The following is a 20,574-nucleotide window of genomic DNA, read 5'->3' on the forward strand; positions in this document are numbered from 1 at the left end:
TCGCACGCTCACTGCTTGATAGCGCGCAAAGATCCGTTTACGCCGGTTGTTAAACAACATCGTTATGGGGAAATGCAAGTTTGCGTCCAAATGGTTGGAAGATAAGGATGAAGGACAATCAATACTGTATATAGTAAATGTGTCGCCAATGTAACCGGTTAAAACTCAAAGTGGCGATGAGGTCTTAAAATGTATGGAATGGTCTTAAAAAAGGTCTTAAAAGGTTTTACATTTGACTTCAGGATTCCTGCATATAGCCTGTATTGTATGCCCTCCATCTTCTCCCTCCCAGATTGGTCAGATCCTGCGAAGCCCCTTTATGAAGTTTGTGGCCCACGCCGTCTCCTTCACCATCTTCCTGGGTCTGCTGGTTTTAAACGCCTCCGACCGCTTTGAGGGTGTCAAGAACCTGCCCAACGAGACCATCACAGACCACCCACGCCAGGTGTTCAGGGTCAAGACCACCCAGTTCTCCTGGACAGAGATGTTGATCATGAAGTGGGTTTTGGGTGAGTCCTCTTATCACACTCTGGCAGTGTTTGAAGTTATTCACAGATGCAGCCTATTCAAATGCATAAAGTTTAACATAGCCGCTGTCAAGGCAGATTTCTCCTCATGATAAGAAATAACCTTGATACAGTTGTGTCAAAGCTTTGTGTTTCCTATTGGAGTTTCTTTATACATTTACTTTTCAAATCAATGTCGATGTACTTTATCAAGATGCAAGTTTATATTGATGTGATCACCAAGGTTATCCAAAGGAGAAGCTATAAATCATTGGAAAGGGTCTGTGAACCTTTTTTGCACAACTTTGATATCAGGCAGAATTACAGATGAATGCAGCACCCAAGTGAATGAAAGCCAAAGTCAGGGCTAACAACAATTATTTATTTATTATTCATTATTTTTTATCTTCCAAAGATCAAACACTGATGTCCTAGTTGGGTGCAGCACAGTTCAGATGTGTAAAAGCAGTGTCCATACTGAATCCTTCAATAGGCATAGGCACGGATGACATTTGGAAGTGGCTGAGGGAATATAACTATAGCGTGAAAAAGACAGGAGGTCTTGAGGTAGACGGATGAAAGCAAAGGGAGGGGTGGAATTTATGAAACAGATAGACAGCGGTGACAGAAAGACAAAGACAAACTCAACAGATAAATAGCCCATGGCAATATCTGTCAGACCTCAGCTGCCTCCCATCTGCTAATGTTCTTCCTTTCATCCACACACACACACACACACACACACACACACACACACACACACACACACACACACACACACACACACACACACACACACACACACACACACACACACACACACACACACACACACACACACACACACACACACACACACACACCCACACACACACACACACACACACACACACACACACACACACACACACACATTTGTTTACGTGTAATGGCATCATTTTCTGGCCGTCCATGGCATTTCTTGGCAGCTGGTGCTCGCGTGTGTGTAATTTCTGTGTGTGCGTATGTTTGTGTGTGCGCAGTGAATGGTGGCTTAGGTAGAACTGGGTAATTGTAATTCCAGCAGCACGCTTTGAAGGCCCAGTAATTGTTACAGAGATGATACTGATCAGGTTTTCAATAAGCAATTTTCTCCTTGTTTGGGCTCCAAATAGACAATGACAGAGTAGAAGGGATTTGAGTGTTGAGATGCACCTGAGCTTTAAGTGGTGATAAATGAATGGTATAAATTATAAGCTTTGTGGACAACAACTGTGTAGATTTGTTTGAGTGCCTGTGAAAGCCTCCATGTTATGTGTATCTATCCTCTATATTCCATCTTTTCACGCTGTATCCATGTGTTTGTTTGTACTTGTCTCCCTCTAAAGGTATGATTTGGTCAGAATGCAAGGAGATCTGGACTGACGGGCCCAGAGAGTACATCATGCACCTGTGGAACGTCCTGGATTTTGGCATGTTGTCCATCTTTGTGGCCTCCTACACAGCACGCTTCATGGCGTTCGTGAAGGCGACCAAAGCCCAGCAGTATGTGGACCTGCACGTTCCAGACGAAGACATCAGCACCGCCTCTCTACCTGAAGAAGTCGCCTACTTTACTTTCGGTGAGCATTTATTCCAGGAATAAGATGAAAGGTTTTGAAAGTTTTTTGGAAGCTAGTTTTTTATGTTACCAATGTATGTGGTTTGGCGCACTTTTATTGTTTTCGTAGATCTTGTGACTGCCATTAATCATAACAGTAAAAATCCTTTTTTAATCTGAAAGAATCTTATCTTTTTCACAGGAAAAAGGCCAATTTGACACCACATGATGAAATGAGTTTCTTGAATCATTGTTTTGCTAAATCTGTCATCTGATAAGGTGATTAAAAATAAGTACCTCAGACAATTCATATCTACCTTCCCTGCTCTCTTTTTCGAATGTTTTCTAGAATTTCATAATGTTTTATTCGGTAAACTCATAGTTCAAGAAAATTATAAACTTTTACTTCACTTCCAGACCAAAAACAATTTATTAAAACCTGCTGCAGGTTACTGAACTGTACTCTTCTTATTAGCTTAACAAGCTAACCTTCATCAGTGCTGTCATCTGGTGGTCTGACTCGGCCATGACACGTTAGTAAATAGATTTAAATCTTGTGTCAATTTTAAGTCCATCTGACTGCTGAGCTGTTCTCACTACTTCCCTTTATCTGCACTGTGCACACATTGTGTTACATTCATGTATTCTTTGTCATAGGTTGTCAACGATTTAACAGTTGTTTTTTTGTACTTTATTTTCTCTGTCTATGTCCTTACTTGATTTTTCCTTTATGTATCTAGTTCAATTATCCTCTCCATTTAAATGTCTGACTTTTCCTCTCTAGCTTCCATACCTATCTCCTTTATTCTCCTTTTGCACTCTATCCTTTTATCCTTTCTCTTTGCTGTCCATTTGTCTCATAGTCTGTCCTTCCTTCTCCCTCATCCTCTTCCATCCTCACTTAATCCATCTCCTTAATGTACCCTTTCTTCCATCAAAGCACATGTTGTTAAAAATCAAGATTATTATTTCTAAGAACGTCTTTTGCAAACATTTAGATCCCACAGTTAGAAAAAGTATCCTTCGTACTTACCCAGAAGAAGTCAGGATAGTAAAAACCATTCAGACCAATTGTTTCACTCTGATTTCAGATATCCTAAACCCACAAATGCAGATGTAATTTCAACCTGCATTTTGAAGCTGAACTTGCATACCTGATGCATCAGATTGTATTTTGTGTGAAATGTGAGCTCGATCAAATCCAAGGACCTATTTCCAATGTAACAAGTTTCCCTCCAAATCAGAAAATCACTCAACAATCCCAGTTGTATTATTGGGTAGCTTGTTCAGATGAAATGTTAACAGCTTTCTGCCGCTTGTCCTCTTTCTGTCTTCTCCTCCAGCCAGGAACAAGTGGCGCCCCTCAGACCCCCAGATCATCTCAGAAGGCCTGTACGCCATCGCTGTGGTTCTGAGCTTCTCACGCATCGCCTACATCCTGCCAGCCAACGAGAGCTTCGGCCCTCTGCAGATCTCACTCGGGCGCACAGTCAAAGATATCTTCAAGTTCATGGTCATCTTCATCATGGTGTTTGTGGCCTTTATGATCGGCATGTTCAACCTGTACTCATACTACCTGGGAGCCAAGTACAATCCTGCCTTCACCACGTGAGTTATTTTGATATATGTATTCATTTAAGAAGGAAACATCCACATTCATTCCCATGAGCACTTGAGTCCATCATTTAAATGTAGCAGATGTACAGGCTCATTTTCATCTGCAGTCCCTGGTAGGCTGGCTGCGGGAGTGTTTTGGCAAATGTGTGTGACTGTGTAATTAGATGATGGTTGTGTTTACATCCTCATGTCTCTATCATCTTTAATTATCTTACAAACATCTTAATTAACTTAAAAAAGGGAAACATATAGTGTAACTACTTGATGGCCTGCACTTTAATTGTGTTATACAAGAACTGTGTCTCATATACAGTCAATCAATATACAATCGTATTCAAAGTGTCTTCATTTGGTTTCCTTGCTAATGTAATTGCGAGATAAGATCAATAGAAAAGGTCAGATGTGCTCCTTTCAGACTGTTTCCTGGGAGTATTGAATCCACAGAGATCGAACTTTAATCTCGCTTTATGAAGGCAATTATTCTTTTGGTTAAATAGCTCCAATACGGTGATTGGGAATACTGGTGAGTTGTGTTTCTAGCTCACAGCTTTAACAAAGTTATGGGTAGAAAATGTAGCGTTTGCCCTGCAACGTTCTTTGTTTCTTGTTCCTTTGAGGAGAGATCTACTCTGCTCTAACTCCGACATGAAGAAGCAACCATTTCTAACTGTATTTCTTATAATAAGAGCGGCGGGAAGTGTTAGTGAAAAGTGTCAATGGGATAATCTGTCTGAGCTTTGGGAAAATGAATCAATGTTGGTTTGGTTAAATGCCTAGTCTTTGATTAGAAACATCTTTATATGACATCCTGTAATGAGGAAGCAAATCATCTTGGCCTATTGATTTTTTTAAATCCATTTCATTTTAGATCAATATAGATGTTAATGAACCCAAAGAGCAAAAGGAGCTTTGGGACGCTGTGTCAAAGTTTTGATGCCATTCCAAACTATTTGGTAAGTTTCTCTGAGAACTAAAGAGCTGGGCTACAGTCAGTGAATTTCATCGGATCTGAAACAGGATTTAACACGCCACCAAAGTCGTTGACAGTGATATGATGGAGCCCATTGTACCAAAAGACAAAAGTCGGCCATCTGGCCTGACTGCTGACTAGTGTCAAAGGAAAGTTGATGATTGCCAAGGCCACAGTAAGCCCCATGGAGACAGTATCCGCGACACTGGCTCAGGCTCATTCAAAGCAGTCACGTGTGGGAGATACTAAGAGAAGTTCTGTAAAGCTCAGCAAGATTTCATATTCTAACACATAGACTTCATTCAGCACTTTAGTAGACCTTCCTGAATAGGGTCACATTTTTTCCAACTCTATCCTTATACAATGTTCACTTCCCACATAATTATTGAGAGAACAAAATCCAGTCTGGAAAACTTCCAATGGAAAAGAGAGTATTCATAGCTCTCAGTACTCCTACATTACCTTCATTATAATCAAATAGTCAATTTCACATTGAACTGAGGATTCACTATGTATCTATAGGCTGCAGTGCCATACAGTGCCTTGAATATGTTATTGTACTTCTACTTTAACATTAACATCAGCAGCGAGAAATTCAAATTTCGTTCTATGAATTTAACTGCTGCATTTTTACTGACAAGTTGTCGTGTCGTATATCAACCTGCTTTTAAAAAACAAACCCATCCAAAATGTCCCACAACACATCCATCTGAATATCACTGCCTCTCCCTTCTTCATTCATTTTAGCTTATCCTTGTTTCTGTGTTTTTCACATGAACTGCAGTGGTGATGGATCAATCTCTGTCATAGTCTGATGTATGTTGGAAAGCTTTCCATTTTTGGCTGCTGACAAAGTCTTTCAGCAAGTCTGTTTATCGTCATTCATCTCTAATTGAAAACCCTCTCGGAGGTGTCTCCCTTATCATTATTAGTCTTCTCAGAGGAAGACATCTACAGATTTAGACAGATGACATTACACAATTTTGGTTCAATCCAATAGAGCAAAGCATTGGTCTGTATTAACGTCGTCATATACTGTTCTCTTTTTCACTTGTTCATGTTAATTAAGTTTTTACTCTAATATGTTAAGGATCAAACGTTAGGGTTTATCATGGTAACACGTCCCCCCACCAGGTTAGAGCGATGGACAGATTCTCAACCAACTTGTACATTTAGTGGAGCATGATGATCATGCTGATTTGCATAATTTACATTACATGTATTTTATATCAGTGAAGAACACAAGTGTGACTTGAATTCTTGTCCTCAGATAGTTTTGTATTAACAGGCTTTGCAGCCATGACAAACTGCCTTCAGGAGTCAACATCTGTCTCCTCATAAGCATAAACCTTCTGCCGTTGGCTTGTTTGCTGTTTTTGGTTTGGAGTCCTCCAGTAAACCTCACAGGAGTCTGATACTTGCTTTATGACTGAGAACTGCCTTTTATAATGATTTACTGGTTCAGTTGTCTGTCTTGAAGTTTCCCATCCACAATAGAACCAAACTAAATGATTAAATAAGATGGAGTCAACGTGACCAGGGGGCATTGCCATCGTTTTTATGTCTCTAGTTGTTTTGGAAAGCTTTGTAGTAAATGTGATTCCTTTTTCTTATCAGACATTCCCGGGCCTAACTGCTTGCCTGTCTACCTGTCTGCCTGCCCATTCTTTTAATGTGGTTATGCACCTGCCTTTGCTGTGGTCTCTATGTCTCCTTCATACCGTGGCGTTTCTCTTTAGCATGCGAGCAACTAAACTTAATCTATAAACAGTGTTACATTTTGGAAACGAGAATGTGTAGTATATCACACTTACAGTTCATATGAATATCATCATTCTTTTTCCCGCCGGAGAGGACGCTGACGTTGACTGTTCGCCGCTTCTCCGCCTCTGTTACCCTCTATCACCCTCAGCTAACATTCGTTCTTGCAAAACTTTCGAATTGGACTACTGCCCTGCATTGCACATCTTTACTGCACTGCACATTGTTTTTAATTTTAACTTATTTTAGACTTCTGCCTCCGTTGCCGGCTGCCGTTGCCGGCTGCCCTCACTCAGCCATCAAAGTGCCGGGTGGCTATTGCTATCTGCTACATCGCCTACTTGTCTGTCTCCGTCCCACGCAACAACCGTGGATTCTCTCTGCCTCCTGTCTTCATCTCTGGGGTACATCTGTCCCATCCCGCTGTTCACACCCTCCTGCCATGTCGTGGATCTTCCTCGTCTCCACAACAATCCTCCACCTCTGTGCACCCAGCCCGCTAGCCGCTATCGCTGCTAACACACTGCTCCCAGCATTCCCGCCTGTCATCATGCTGACATACTCCATCTCACAGCTTCTGTCATTCACCAACTCCTCCACCCCGTCTTCCATCTCAGTCATCAGACATCTTGGACTCCTTCGTCGACCCCGCTACATTCACCGAAGCACCCGCCGCAGTTTTGTTTACTTTCAGCACGGACAATCCATAGCATCCATCTGCTCTACCCAACGCACTGTCGCACACCTGACGCGCCATCAGAACGCAACTCCTACTGCTCCTCTCTCCCCCGCTCACCGACACTCCCAGCTGCATGAAATACCTGGAGCGGATCCCACTCCCCTCCGCCTCCCAACACATATAACAAGCCATGTCTCCCCACCATCAAGCCCCCCTCCTCTGCTCCACTGCCCCCCCTCTCGTGCCCACCCCCGCGCTGCTAACCTGGCCAACCTCATACCCCTCCAAACCCCCACTTGACCAATTTTGCCCTCCTCAATATCCGGTCACTTAACAATAAAGCCCACATCCTCCACGAAATAATTCTGCACAAATCCATCGACTTCTTTCTGCTCACTGAAACCTGGCAACAACCCAATGACTTCTTCTCCCTCAACCAAACATCCCCCCCTGGTTTTAATTACATCACTAAACCCCACCCCTCACGCCGTGGTGGTGGGCTGGCTGTCATCTACAACCACAACATCCGGACTACAGAACTCACCCTCCCCTCAGTACCATCCTTCGAATTCCTCGCCTTCAAAGCCCCTCCCTCACTGACAGTTATCCTCATTTACCGCCCCCCCCAAACCACACCCCTCCTTCCTCTCTGATCTCACTGAACTCCTCACCATTGCTTCATCCCTCTCCCCACGTCTGTTACTCCTCGGCAACCTCAACATCCACATGGACTCCCCCACCTGCAAACTCGTTTCTGAATTCTCCTCCCTTCTGGACAATTTCTCAATTACCCAATATGTCACCTTCCCCACCCATGATAAAGGACACATCCTTGACCTTGTCTGCTCCACCAACCTCCCAGTACTCAACCTCCACCCCTGCCCCTTTCCCCTCTCTGACCACAAACTCATACAGTTCACCATCGCCTCCCCCGTCCGCCACCCCCCCATCCAGGAACATCACCTTCCGTAATGTATGCTCTGTTGATCCCCAGCACCTCTCCGACCTGCTTTCCTCTACTCTCCCCCTGCACTCGAACCTCAGCTCACCCGATGAACAACTCAACCACCTTAATTCCACCCTACTCGCCTCCCTCAACAGCCTGGCCCCCCTCAAAAGGAAAAATGTCACTTTTAAAACCTCCTCACCCTGGTTCACCCCTGCACTCCGTAAGATGAAGCAAACTGGCCGCCAGCTTGAACGCCTAACCAAGAAATCATCCCTCACAGTTCACCATGAATCCTACAAACTCCATCTCCAACTCCAGAGACGCCCTCACTGCCGCAAAAACGGCTTACCTCTCCACCATCTTTACCGACCCCTCCCATAACCCCAGGACCCTCTTCTCCACCGTCAACAAGCTCCTCAAACCCTGTGCTGACACCCTCCCTTCCTCCACTTCCACTTTATGCAGTTCATTCCTCCAGTTTTTCTCTGACAAAATCACTGCCATTAATCTCTCCCTATCCGCTGCATCTGACACACATACATCTCCCCCAGCATCCACCGCCACAATTTCTCCCCCCATCTCCCTGGACCTCCCGAGCCCTCCTCCCCACGGCCGCCTCTCCCAGTTCACTCTGGTTACCCCCCCTGAAATCCTCCAACTGATCAGCTCCTCCAAACCCACAACCTGCCCCCTTGACCCTCTACCCACCCCTCTACTGAAGTCCTGTCTCCCCGTCCTCTGCCCCTACCTTGTCAACCTTTTCAACTCCTCCCTGTCCCAAGGAACCGTTCCCTCTGCCTTCAAAACTGCTGCTGTCACTCCCATCCTCAAGAAACCCGGTCTGGATCCCTCCTTCCTCAGTAATTACCGTCCCATCTCCAACCTCCCCTTTCTCTCAAAAACAATAGAACACATCATCTCCAAACAACTCCACCGCCATCTCCAAACCAACCAGCTTTTTGAACCCCTTCAGTCTGGTTTTCGTCCCCACCACAGCACAGAAACGGCCCTCATCAAAGTCCTCAATGACCTCCTCACCTCTGCTGACACCGGTTCCCTCAACATCCTCATCCTCCTCGACCTGAGTGCAGCCTTCGATACCGTGAGCCACACCATCCTGCTTACCCGACTCCAGGACATCGGTATCGAAGGTACTGCACTCAGGTGGCTCCAGTCCTACCTCTCCGACAGATCCCACTTCATCTCCCTTAACAACCACTCCTCTGCCACAGCTTCAGTCACCCAAGGTGTTCCCCAAGGTTCAGTACTCGGCCCCCTCCTCTTCATCATCTACATCCTCCCCCTTGGTCAGATTCTCCGCCAATACAACCTGGACTTTCACTGTTACGCCGACGACACCCAGATTTACCTCAGCACCAAATCCCCCCCCCCCCTCACAACCCCCCCTCACCCACATCGAATCCTGTGTGACTGCAATAAAATCCAGGATGCAACACAACTTCCTCAAACTCAACAGCAATAGAACTGAACTCCTCCTCATCGGCTCCAAATCCACCCTCAGCAAAACCCCCAACCTGACAGTCACCATTGATGGCACCCCTGTGTCCCCCTCCACCCAGGCACGCAACCTTGGCGTTATATTTGACCCTACCCTCTCCCTCGAGCCCCACATCCGTCAAGTTGTAAAAACCTCATTTTTCCACCTCCGCAATATTGCCAAACTCCGTCCCTCTCTCACCCGCCCTGCAGCTGAGCGACTCATTCACGCCTTCATCTCCTCCCGCCTTGACTATTGCAACTCACTCCTCTACGGCATCAGCACTACATCCCTCAATAGACTCCAGCGTGTCCAGAACGCAGCCGCCAGACTCCTCACCCACACCAAATCATGGCATCACATCACCCCGGCCCTCAAAGAACTCCACTGGCTCCCCGTTTCACACCGCATCCACTACAAACTCCTGGTCCTCACTTTCAAAGCCCTCCACCATCTGGCCCCCCCTACCTCAATGACATCCTCATCCTCTACCAACCACCCCGGTCCTTCAGATCCACCTCAGCCGGTTTGCTTTCCATCCCCAAGGCCAAACTCCGGAGCTTCGGGGACAGAGCCTTCTCTGTGGCAGCCCCGAAGCTCTGGAACGCCCTCCCCCAAGACCTCCGTGAGTCTGAGTCCCTCACCCTGTTCCAGTCCCGCCTCAAAACCCACCTCTTCAACTCTGTATCCATAAGCCCCCCCCCCCTCTCAATCAACTTCCTCCTGATTGCTTTTCTGTTTTGTTTTGTTTCTTTTTGGCTTTGTCTTTGTTTTGTTTGTCTACCCTCCCTCCCAAATGTAAAGCGTCTTTGGGTTCAAGAAAAGCGCTATAGAAATAAAATATATTATTATTATTATATGCTACATAAAAGTAGATGGGGTCAAAGACCAGGTGCAATACAAAAAATACAATTCTATATTATAGTCCTGCAGCCTCAGCTGTTTTATTTAAATGCACCAGATGTGTATCCTTACATATTCCATAACCTTGGAGGTATGTGACGCCTGGGAGCAATTTCCATGTTTATGAGCTGCTAAACATTCACCCCTAGATACAGAAAAATCTCTGGTCGTAAAAGGTGTTATTGGACTTCTACTGTGAGGACTCTTTACTTTTACCTTGATCCTCTGCTGTGCATATACCAACACAGTCTCACGGCATTTCGTGTTATAGTCACGAAATTAATCTATTGATTCGTGTGCACCAATACGATTTCGCCATCTTTTTCGTGTCACACAGAACGATTTTAAAAGCAATGTAAATAATAACAAATTAGAAGGAAAAACGGATAAAAAAAAAATACAGATTTCAGAATTGTGAGGCTCTGAGCCTCATTTATTTCCCTCGCGGACTGCAAAAAAAGTCCGATATTATATAATTTAAAATAAAAGGGATAGGGTTAGGCTTAGGATTAAATATTGAGTAAGAACATGTTTTTATGAACCACACAGCTTCTGGTTTTCCAAGACCCGACCGGACAAAAAGACGTGGTGCAGGCACGAAACATACTACCAATAGAAATACATTGCTTTTAATTAATTTTGTGACTATAACACGAAATGCCGTGAGACTGGGTTGCATATACAGTAGTTCCTCTGCTGGGCGGCAGCACAGGGATCTTAGAAGCTGTGAGTTCTGCTCGGCTGCCCACATTGAGCCAAGGATCCAGGAAACCTGATGAGCAGACAGACAGAGCATGAGACGGAGTTAACTTACAGAAAGACAGTAAGAAACAGAGAGTAATGGCGTTGAAATAGAAAATCAAACAGATTGCGATCACAACCCGAGAATCAGACAAAATGAAAACTTGTCAAAGAGTAAAAGGACCAGTACAGAAAAGACCCCAGGCCCAGCATAGGAAGTGCCTTATCTTCTCCATCACACAGTCATTTCCATCATGAATTCAGCTTTGTACATTGTCCCCTTATCACTTCTGCTCTCTGCTTCAGAACTCCACATCAAGGCTGGTTTCAAAAATCAGCGTTAGAACAGCTGTTACAAAAATGATATCAAATATACCCTATTTATAGTCATACAACCTCTTTTTTAGTAGTTTAGTAGAGTAGTTTTTTAGGCAAGAACATGTTCCTGCATCTAAATGAGCCACCCTGGTGTTCCTCTGACAGTTGTTCGGCTGCGTAGAGAGATGGTTCTTGCATGACTGAAAGCCCCTCAGATTGTGTTGTTGTTGTGAGTCTGGCCAGCAGGGGTCAGTGTGGCTCTAAAGACCAGACCAGACCAGACCTGTCTGTAAAGTGGTTACAGAGCACAATACTTGACTGAACCTTGATGAGAGGCGGTATTGCATTTATTTTCATTTAGTTTTTGTGTAAATGTAGTCAACCCTCTTGTCCAATAAGTGTGTGGAAAGTCTGTTTGGTTTGTGCATGTTTATTTTTACGTTACACTCATTTAATTTGTAGGAGTGACTGCACCTTGTTCAAAAATAGCTATTGAGAATAGTATTGCCTTCTGTATGATGTACACAAATTGGGAATTTGCAGAAGCCGAATCTCCAGTCCATCGATTTTTTTCTCCGAACATTAGCCTGTGTGGCTGTAAGTGTGTGTGCTCGTGCTGAGTTCTGTGTGTGTGTCTGTGTGTGTGGGCTGTGTGACTTTAACTATCTGACAGGGCATGTTTGATGGAGGGCAGAAGAAAGGGCTGATGTTATGGCTCTCATAGAGGAAGATGAGGAGGGAGCCAGGTGTAGGAATTAATGATAGCCTAGGAGGAGCCACTCAGGCTGATGGACCGAGGGAGGGATGTGAGGGGACGGAGGGGGGGGGGGGGGTAAGGTGAAGGATCGAGGAAGAGGATAGAACTCCCTCTCTCATACTTAGGCTCGCTCACACAAGATATAACTCGCACACATATACACATACTTGCACAGCTGGATGGGGCTTAATGAAGACTGAGCAGTAATAGCCATGCAAACCCAATCCCCAGGGCGCAAAGACTCAGACAGCTCTCTGACTCACACACTTTAAAAAAGCAACACACGCCACATGGCCTTTGTTGAGTGCCCACGCATTAACGTGCAAACACACTTAAGCAGTGACACAGGGGGCACACACGTACGGACATCCTTTGTCCCACTGTTTGTTCTTGCGTAAGCTCTAACAGATGCTCGGGTAGACGTACAAAACATTTATGTACAGATCAATTTTCACACGCTTATCAGGGTTTTCATTTGGACAGAAGTGGACCTGTCTATGTCCAAGCCAACAATGCATGACAAAATCGCCCAGAGAGACAGATGGAGAGGGAGAGGACAGGGGAGAAAATAAGGATAGTTAAAATAAAAAGCTGTGTTTTGAAATAGTCAGTGGTAGAAGCTGGGCAGAGAAAAAAGAAAAAGACATAGTGGGGTGTCAAGGACCTTGAGAAAATCTAGGTGAAGTGAAACCGGACATGATACTAAATAAATGCAGTACAATCAAAGGAAAAGCTACACGCACTGCAATAACAAGTAAGGAAGATAAAGTCAATCGGGATTAGGAGGAGGAAGACGGAGAAGATGGAGGGAATGAGGGAGGAAAAGAGAACCACAGGGAGCGATGTGTTTATGCAGGGGAGGGTGTTTCTGGTTCAGGTGTTTGTTCAGGCAAAATATGGGAGACCAGCCAGAATGCAGAGACAAAGAAGGGAGAAAGGAGGGAGAGAGGATGAGAGAAGGTCAGGCAGACTTACTGTAGGCTCAGCACAGATTTAGGCTGCACACATTTTACATGTAACCATTTGATAGATGGTAGGAATTAGCAAATAACTTTGATAATGTGTAAAGTATGCATAATCTGTGAGCTGTGTTCTTTCCAGCTGTTCATTATTTTTCCTGTTAACTGCTGTCTATGTTTTATTTTATGTTATTTTGGTTGAAGTTGTTAGAGAAATTAAGATTTTTTCTTGGCACGAATACATTCATGTTTGTGATTTGAAAGACACGATTTGAGCACTGAGACAATGCTGGCTAGACAGAAGGTATATCAGGTTCAAGCCAAGGACAACACAGTGTAATGCAATGTGAATGGAGAGAGAACAGTGATGCCAATACAGACAAAAGAGGAGAGGATAAATGATGGGCCACAGGAATGCAGCGATGAAGATTCAGACTTAAATATGAAGTTAAAGTGGAAGCGAAGACTGAGAGGAAGATTACAAAACAAAGAGTGTGTGTTGTTGAGTCGAAAGTGACGGATAGAGTAACTCGAAGTGAACAAAAGAGAGTATTCATTAGCTCTGAAGGTGTCGGGCTCAGCCTTTTCCAGTCAGGCACATCTGAAAGTCAAAATGAGGAGAGGAGGCACAATTGCAATTAAGGCGAGACAGATGGAGATAAGAGCAGATAACAGGGGGAAAGTACATTCATTTGCTGTGACCAATATGGGCTCAGTGCTTGGGCAGTAGCTCCAGGATTTGTCCCATTTTTCAGTATTTTTCAATACTCATTTCATTATCATGACAAAGCATTCAATTTCCCTCTTGGAGTGATGAAATCCCTCTGACATAGCACTCAGTCCATCATTTGACACTAAGTCTTTGGGTAAGAATGCATTCCTTTAGTTCAGAGGGAGTTAGAGTTAAGAGGCTCCACAGTAGGAAGATCCCCCCATATGGTGAAAACACTTCAATACTGTTTATTGGACATCACATGAAGAATGAATTAACTACAGAGATATACAACAAATATATTAGTTTTTGAAGAAAATATCTCTCAGTTTAGAGAAAGGTAGATATTAGTATGATTCAAATGTTCTTGTCCGCAACTGAACATTTGTCAGAATTGACAATACATTAGCAGATGTTATCAGTTTTACAAAGTACTTGGAACTTTTACATAAGTAAAGTTTAACCACAGTGTAGAATTACTCTCTCACAATTGATGGTCTGTATTATTGTTGTTACTATGATTTATTCATAGTAATGAAAACCTTGACATTTTACCAAGGGATAAATTAAGTTTAAAAGTGTGATTTCGGTGAGATTATGACCATCCTGGCCTAAATAACAAGGGGGGGGGGGGGCTAAATCTGGCTACAGTAACGCCAGCTCTGCCAGATTTAGCACTCTTTTTTCCCCTGGCTCAGAGTAGATTGCTTTAATTTGGTTTTAAGACAGATCTGTTGATTATATTTAGTTTTCTTATTCTGAATCATCAGCTTCAGTATCTAAACTCAAATCAAATATCTTTAATGGAAAGAAAGTACGATATGGATCCATTCAAATTCCTTTGAAAATTAAGTAATAATATTGTGGAGCACCTTTGTTGCCAAATGGTTACAGCACATTCCATATTACTACAATGCCCATGCTTGAAGGTTTTGGACTAAGCACTTATTTCAGAATACATAAGTTTTGGCCTTACTGTATATGCTGTAGTGCAGCGGTTTTCAAAGTGTGAGGCTGGCAGAAAACGTGTGTCACTTGCACACTTGTGGCTGTCTGTGGAGACCGAGTTCCCTGTCTCTCCACCTACCTGTGTGACTGCGGATTTTCCGCATTGACTTTGATCAAAAGCAAGTACCAGCATCCCCGCATCATCCGCCTGTGCGCATCAAAGACGCAGACTCATTCCCACTAAGTAGGGGTAAGTGTAATAAGGAGGCAAAGTTGACGTTCAGTGTGTGGCCGGGAGAATATAAGGATTTATCCACGGTGTTGAAAATGTTAAAAAATAAAATGTTTAAAACATAAGGATAAAAAGGTTTAAAAAAGTTATTGTTTAATGTTTTAAGGAGGTGACGCTGCTCAGCCAATCAAATGGGTGCAGTCAGTGAGCACGATAGATTCAAACACACACACAGAGACGAGACAAGAGGAGAGAAACCGTCGGAGTAACTTAAAATGGCGTGCTCAAAAAAGAGAAAGGGAGACATCGAAAACAGAGCATTTAATGACGTTTTCTCTTACTGGACCTCTTAGAAATGCAATTGAATACCCCTGCATTATAGCAACAACAACAATAATAATAGCAATAATAATTGAGCAGGGGGGCGCGGCTGTTCTTATGGTCTCTGAGGGGAGGCTGAGGTGAGGCTCACCTTCCCACACTTGAAAACTATAGGTTACTTACGTAACCCCAGGTCTCAGAGTAACATGAAGTGAGATGTCTCACAATCCTGATTGGCTGGTGATCTTGACGTCAGCGTCAGGGGAAATCACCCCCTATAAGTAGCTTGCGCCACAATGCATGCGTCATTCAAAATAAGCACCTCTTCTTGCTTCACCATAGCAAGGAGGGCCGTCTGGTGAGACATCTCACTTCATGTTACTCTGAGTCCTGGGGTTACGTAAGTAACCTATAGTTCTCATTCATAACACTCCGTTCGATGTCTCACTATGGGATATTGTAGCTCCCGTATTGCCAGACGAGCTCATCTCGAAAATCGCCAACCGATCAGAATTTTAACAGGTAGGACTCCGACTCAACCAGGTGCCCAGCACTGCTTGAGTCAACCTGGGAGTAGAACACCCAGACTGTTAAAAGGCGGACACAAGTGAGCAGCGAGTACCAGCTCGCCGCTTGCACCAATGTCTTGAAAGGGAGACATCCTGGACAGAGCCCAGGATGCCGCCAGACCCTGAGTCAAGAGAAAACTCGCGAACCCGAGGGTGCCTGCGAGCTCTGACTTGTATGGGCCCCACAGCAATTGCTTCCACACAACAGTGGGAGAGCCGTTGCTTAGTAATAGGCTTGCCCTTGTAAGGGATAGCCCAGGACACTGGGGGCTTGGTCATTATGACAAAGCACCCCCGATCATGGTACCGCTCACAGGCCAGGCCCATAGAGCCAAGCGCTCTGGGTGTGGGTGAAAGATCGCCCCCCCCGCTTGGGACAGTATGTCCCTGCGTAGTGGGAGCTGCCAAGGCTGCCCGCACAGCAGCTGATATATCTCTGCTAGCCAGTACATAGCTGGCCAGTGTGGAGCTATCAGAATAAGTGTGTGGCGTTGCTCTCTCACTCTGGCCAGAGTTGGAGGTATCAGAGCCAGGGGTGGAAACGCGTACAGAAGGCCCGGGGGGCAATAATGCGTGAGTGCATCCACGCCTAACAGTGTATTTAGATCGCGCATCGAAAAGAACAGCCGACACTGAGCGTTGTCTTTTGATGCGAACAGATCCACCGCGGCTCTGCCGTAACGCACCCACAGCTGGCTCACAATCCTTGGATGTAGAGTCCAGTCTGCATAAAGTGGTGCACCTCTGGACAGGAGGTCTGCCCCGAGGTTCATCACTCCCGGTACGTGCGTCGCTCTCAGAGAGAGGAGACGTCTACCGCTCCATAGGATTTGCGCGCCAGTGTGTGTAACTGGAGAGAACGCAAACCCCCTTGGCGGTTAATATACGATATTGTGGTCGTATTGTCTGTCCTCGCGAGGACGTGATGTCCCCTGAGGAAAGGCAGAAAGCGTTTTAGGGTGAGAAACACTGCTAAAAGCTCCAGGTAATTTATGTGCGCCCGCTGGAGGTCTCTGCTCCAGAGACCCCTCACCGGGCGACCTTCATAAATACCTCCCCAACCTGTCAGACATGCGTCCGTGGTGACCACTTTCCGTGAAAGGACAGCACCCATGGGCACACCTCGTACTAGAAAAGTCGGGTGCAGCCAGTGGCGCAGTGCCATTACGCATCTCACAGTAACCAACCAAGGGTTTAGTTTTAGGGCGGCCACCCAGCGCTGAAACTCCCTCATGTGTAAGCGTCCCAGTCGTACGACCAGGATGGCTGATGCCATGAGCCCCAGCAATCGCAAGCATGATCTGAAAAGAACATGTTTGCGCAGCTGGAAAAGAGCGAGACAAGATCTGAAAGCTTTCACTCTTTCCGCTGACAGGCGAGCTGAAAAGGGCACCGAGTTCAGGTGTAACCCTAGGAAGAGTATAGTCTGTGCTGGGCACAACATGCTCTTCTCTGTGTTTATCATGAAACCCAGGTTGAGCAGGTGCGGCTTCCGTACACCGTACAAACACCCTTGGACTGAGAGACAGACCAAAGGGGAGTACTCTGTATTCATAACAGATCTCCTGAAATGTGAATCTCAGATATTTCCTGTGTGGGTAATATACTGGGATGTGAAAATACGCATCTTTCAGGTCGACTGATGTAAACCAGTCGTTTTGTCGCACGAGCCGCAGCAGAGATGTGTGAGTGAGCATTCTGAACTTATATTTTTTTAGATATTTGTTCAGAGCCCTTAAACCAAGTATTGGCCGAATTCCGTTCCCTCCCCGTTTGGGAACGAGGAAGTACTTGGAATAGAAGCCGCCCTGACTCTGCTCGGCGGGTACAATAGATATAGCCCTCTTTTCTAGGAGTGAGAGAATCTCTTTCTCCAAAATGAGGGCTGACTCTCCTCCGGCCTGCGAATGCAGAATGCCCGAAAAGCAAGGGGGGGTGACAGCAAATTGGAGTCTGTAGCCCCGTGTTACTGTCTTGAAAACCCAAGTGGATGATGTGAGCATCTTTCACTGCATGCTCCTTAGAGCCAGTGAGGATGTCACATCTCCTCCTCTCTGAGTCTCTATTTGTTGTGTTATGGGGCCCTCTAGTGTCTGAACACAGTGGTGCCCCTTTTCGACAAGACCCACCGACACTGTGCATGCGCGTGACGGTGGTGCCTTCACAACCCCAGCCGACACTGTGCATGCGCGTGACGGTGGTGCCTTCACAACCCCAGCCGGCACTGCGCATGCGCATGGCGGTGGTGCCTTCACAGACCCGTCAACAATCCGCCTTTTGAGAGATGCCGTGGCTGCTCTCAGAAGGGGAACAGTTGACGGGCTGTTTATTGGCTTTATTGATTTTCTATCCATAATTTTTTTGAGCTGCGCCCTCGGCCTGAAGCCTGGATGCGTCAGCGGCAAATGTTTTATGACAGAATGATCAACCAATGTGTGACATGTGTTTGTGCAGTCTTGAGGATGGTGTTTAGGCATCTCTCGAGGCGGCGGGAACACATTCACGGAGGGGAGAAGGAGGGGCTGTCACGCCGCTCGCTTCTTCTTCCTCGACTGCTGGCCGAAATTCTGGGTTGCCTGAGCTGCAGCCGGAACCGGAGATTTTCTAGGCCAGCCTGCCCTTGTCTCCAGACTGGGCTGGGGACTCGGGGTGAGCTGCGACCTCTGCGTCTTCGGTGTTCTAAACCGAGCAGAGTTCGAGGCAGCTTGGGCAGAGGACTGCTGCTGCGAGAGCAGCGGCTGGACCCTACGAGGGAGGCAGAGGTGGAGTGCCTCGTCCTCCCTCTTCTTCGTCTCACACCTCCTTTGCATGGAGGCGGGAGCAGAGTCGAAGATTCCCTCGGGAACGATGGGCATATCCAGCACATCCTCCTTTTCCCGGTCTGGGAGGTTGGTGAGGTTGAGCCATCTCGCTCTTTCCTGCACCACCATGATCCCAATTGCTTTTCCCGTGGCCTGGACAGCGCAGCGTTGGACACGGAGACAAATGTCCGTGACCGTTGCCATCTCGTCCAGAGTGGCTGCCCCCGGGTTACCCGACAGGTCCTCGCAGAGCTCCGCTTGGTAGGCGGTTAACAGCGAGGACACGTTCAGGGCCCTGGCGGACAACGCTGCCACTTTGTAGGCCTTTTCAGTCATTTCTGACTGAAAACGGTCCGACTTTGCTGGCAGCGTGGAGTTCCTGCTTGGTGACGGGCCCACCTTTGGTAGAAGGTGAGCCGCTACCAGCGGTTCCATTCCGTCACAGTCTAGGGAGGAGGCACCCTGGATTGGGACCTTGTTGCTGAAGGGCCGGTCTCTCCACGAGACCAACACCTCATCCAACATCTCCGGGAAGACTGGAAGGAGTTGTCTCTTTTTCCCCGCTGCTTGGGGAAGATGTTTTCCTTCGTAGCGGGACCCGGAGGTCTCCTTGGCCATTTCGGGCCACGGGACGTTGAGTCTGACCGCAGCGAGTTTACACACGGCCTACAGGTCCATGCTCAGACCGGGCGAAGCTGGTGTGCTATCGCCCAGGAGAGCAGCACTTGCCTCAGGCTTTGCAGCCTGAGCCGGTGACATGAAGGTGTCCTCTTCCTGTTCATCCAATTCGGACAGGAGGAACGCCAGGGCGTCCTCCTCTTCGTCCTCCTCGTAGTCAGGCCCGAGGACATCCTCCGCGGGTGAGACCATGGTGAGGTCTAACCGGGAGCCCCAGCTTGGTGGAGCGCGGGAAACCGTTCCCGCGTGTCTTGCCATCACCGGGTCCCGGCCTGCCAGGGCGCGGGATTCCGGTTCTATAGCCATAGCAGATAGTGAGCCCCAGACCGACACGGAGAGGGGCTCACTCTCTGTGGCCGACGCCCCCGTGTCCTGACTGCTGGTCGGCGGGTCCGTGGACATGGGGGGTCCTATTCCGACAGGCTAGCTTGTCGAGCTAACCTTCGGCGGAGGCTCTTAACAGTGAAGCGGATGCAATGTCCGCATGAGCCGGGGTTGTCGATAGCGCCTCGGGCGTGTTCCAGCCCGAGGCAGGAAGGAACAGACCTGGTGTGTGTCTGTGCCCAATATCTTCAAGCCGCAGCCGCAGAGTCGAGCCACCGAGTCCCTGACTCCTCTGGTGTGAGGGAGAGGGGCGTCCATCTTGGTCGCCTCGTGGCGTGGAGAGGGCCCGCTCTCGACAGGTGGGACGGGAGAAAAGATAAAACCACCTTGTCCTTAATCCGGAGAAAAGGACAGTGTGGGTCTTTTATTCCCGGAGAATACTGACTGGTGTGGCAGTATGCTCTTTAAATCCTTCCTTCCTCCGTGGAGAAGAGAAAAGAGAAAACTTCCTCGCTACCGTGGTGTCGGTAGAGAGGGAGCGAGCTAGCAACAGGTGTGCTGCTAGCTTGAAAAAATCGGACCTACCTTACTTTCTCGGGTACGAGAAGGGCGAGGTCGATTTTAAATACTAACAGCGTTAGTACTACCGTCTTCCTGCGAAGCAGAAGGAGTAGCCGGCGAGCGCCCGTCGACCGAAATAGGTATTTGGGTTCAGTCTGTGGACAGTGAAGCTTGCCCGGCTACTGTAGAGA

The 20,574-nt window shown here is 46.6% G+C and overlaps 1 protein-coding gene across 1 annotated transcript in view; it reads left to right on the forward strand.

Moving 5' to 3' along the window:
- trpc7b (transient receptor potential cation channel, subfamily C, member 7b) overlaps positions 1–20,574 on the forward strand; it is a 58,011-nt gene that overhangs the window by 24,260 nt on the left and 13,177 nt on the right. Inside the window, exons 5-7 of the mRNA XM_034092127.2 lie at positions 293–509; positions 1,874–2,107; positions 3,429–3,693. Of these exons, the coding sequence (XP_033948018.1) occupies positions 293–509; positions 1,874–2,107; positions 3,429–3,693 (716 nt within the window). The remainder of the gene's footprint in view (positions 1–292; positions 510–1,873; positions 2,108–3,428; positions 3,694–20,574) is intronic.

This window comes from Pseudochaenichthys georgianus, chromosome 10 (assembly GCF_902827115.2).
Source record: "Pseudochaenichthys georgianus chromosome 10, fPseGeo1.2, whole genome shotgun sequence".
NCBI lineage: Eukaryota > Metazoa > Chordata > Actinopteri > Perciformes > Channichthyidae > Pseudochaenichthys > Pseudochaenichthys georgianus.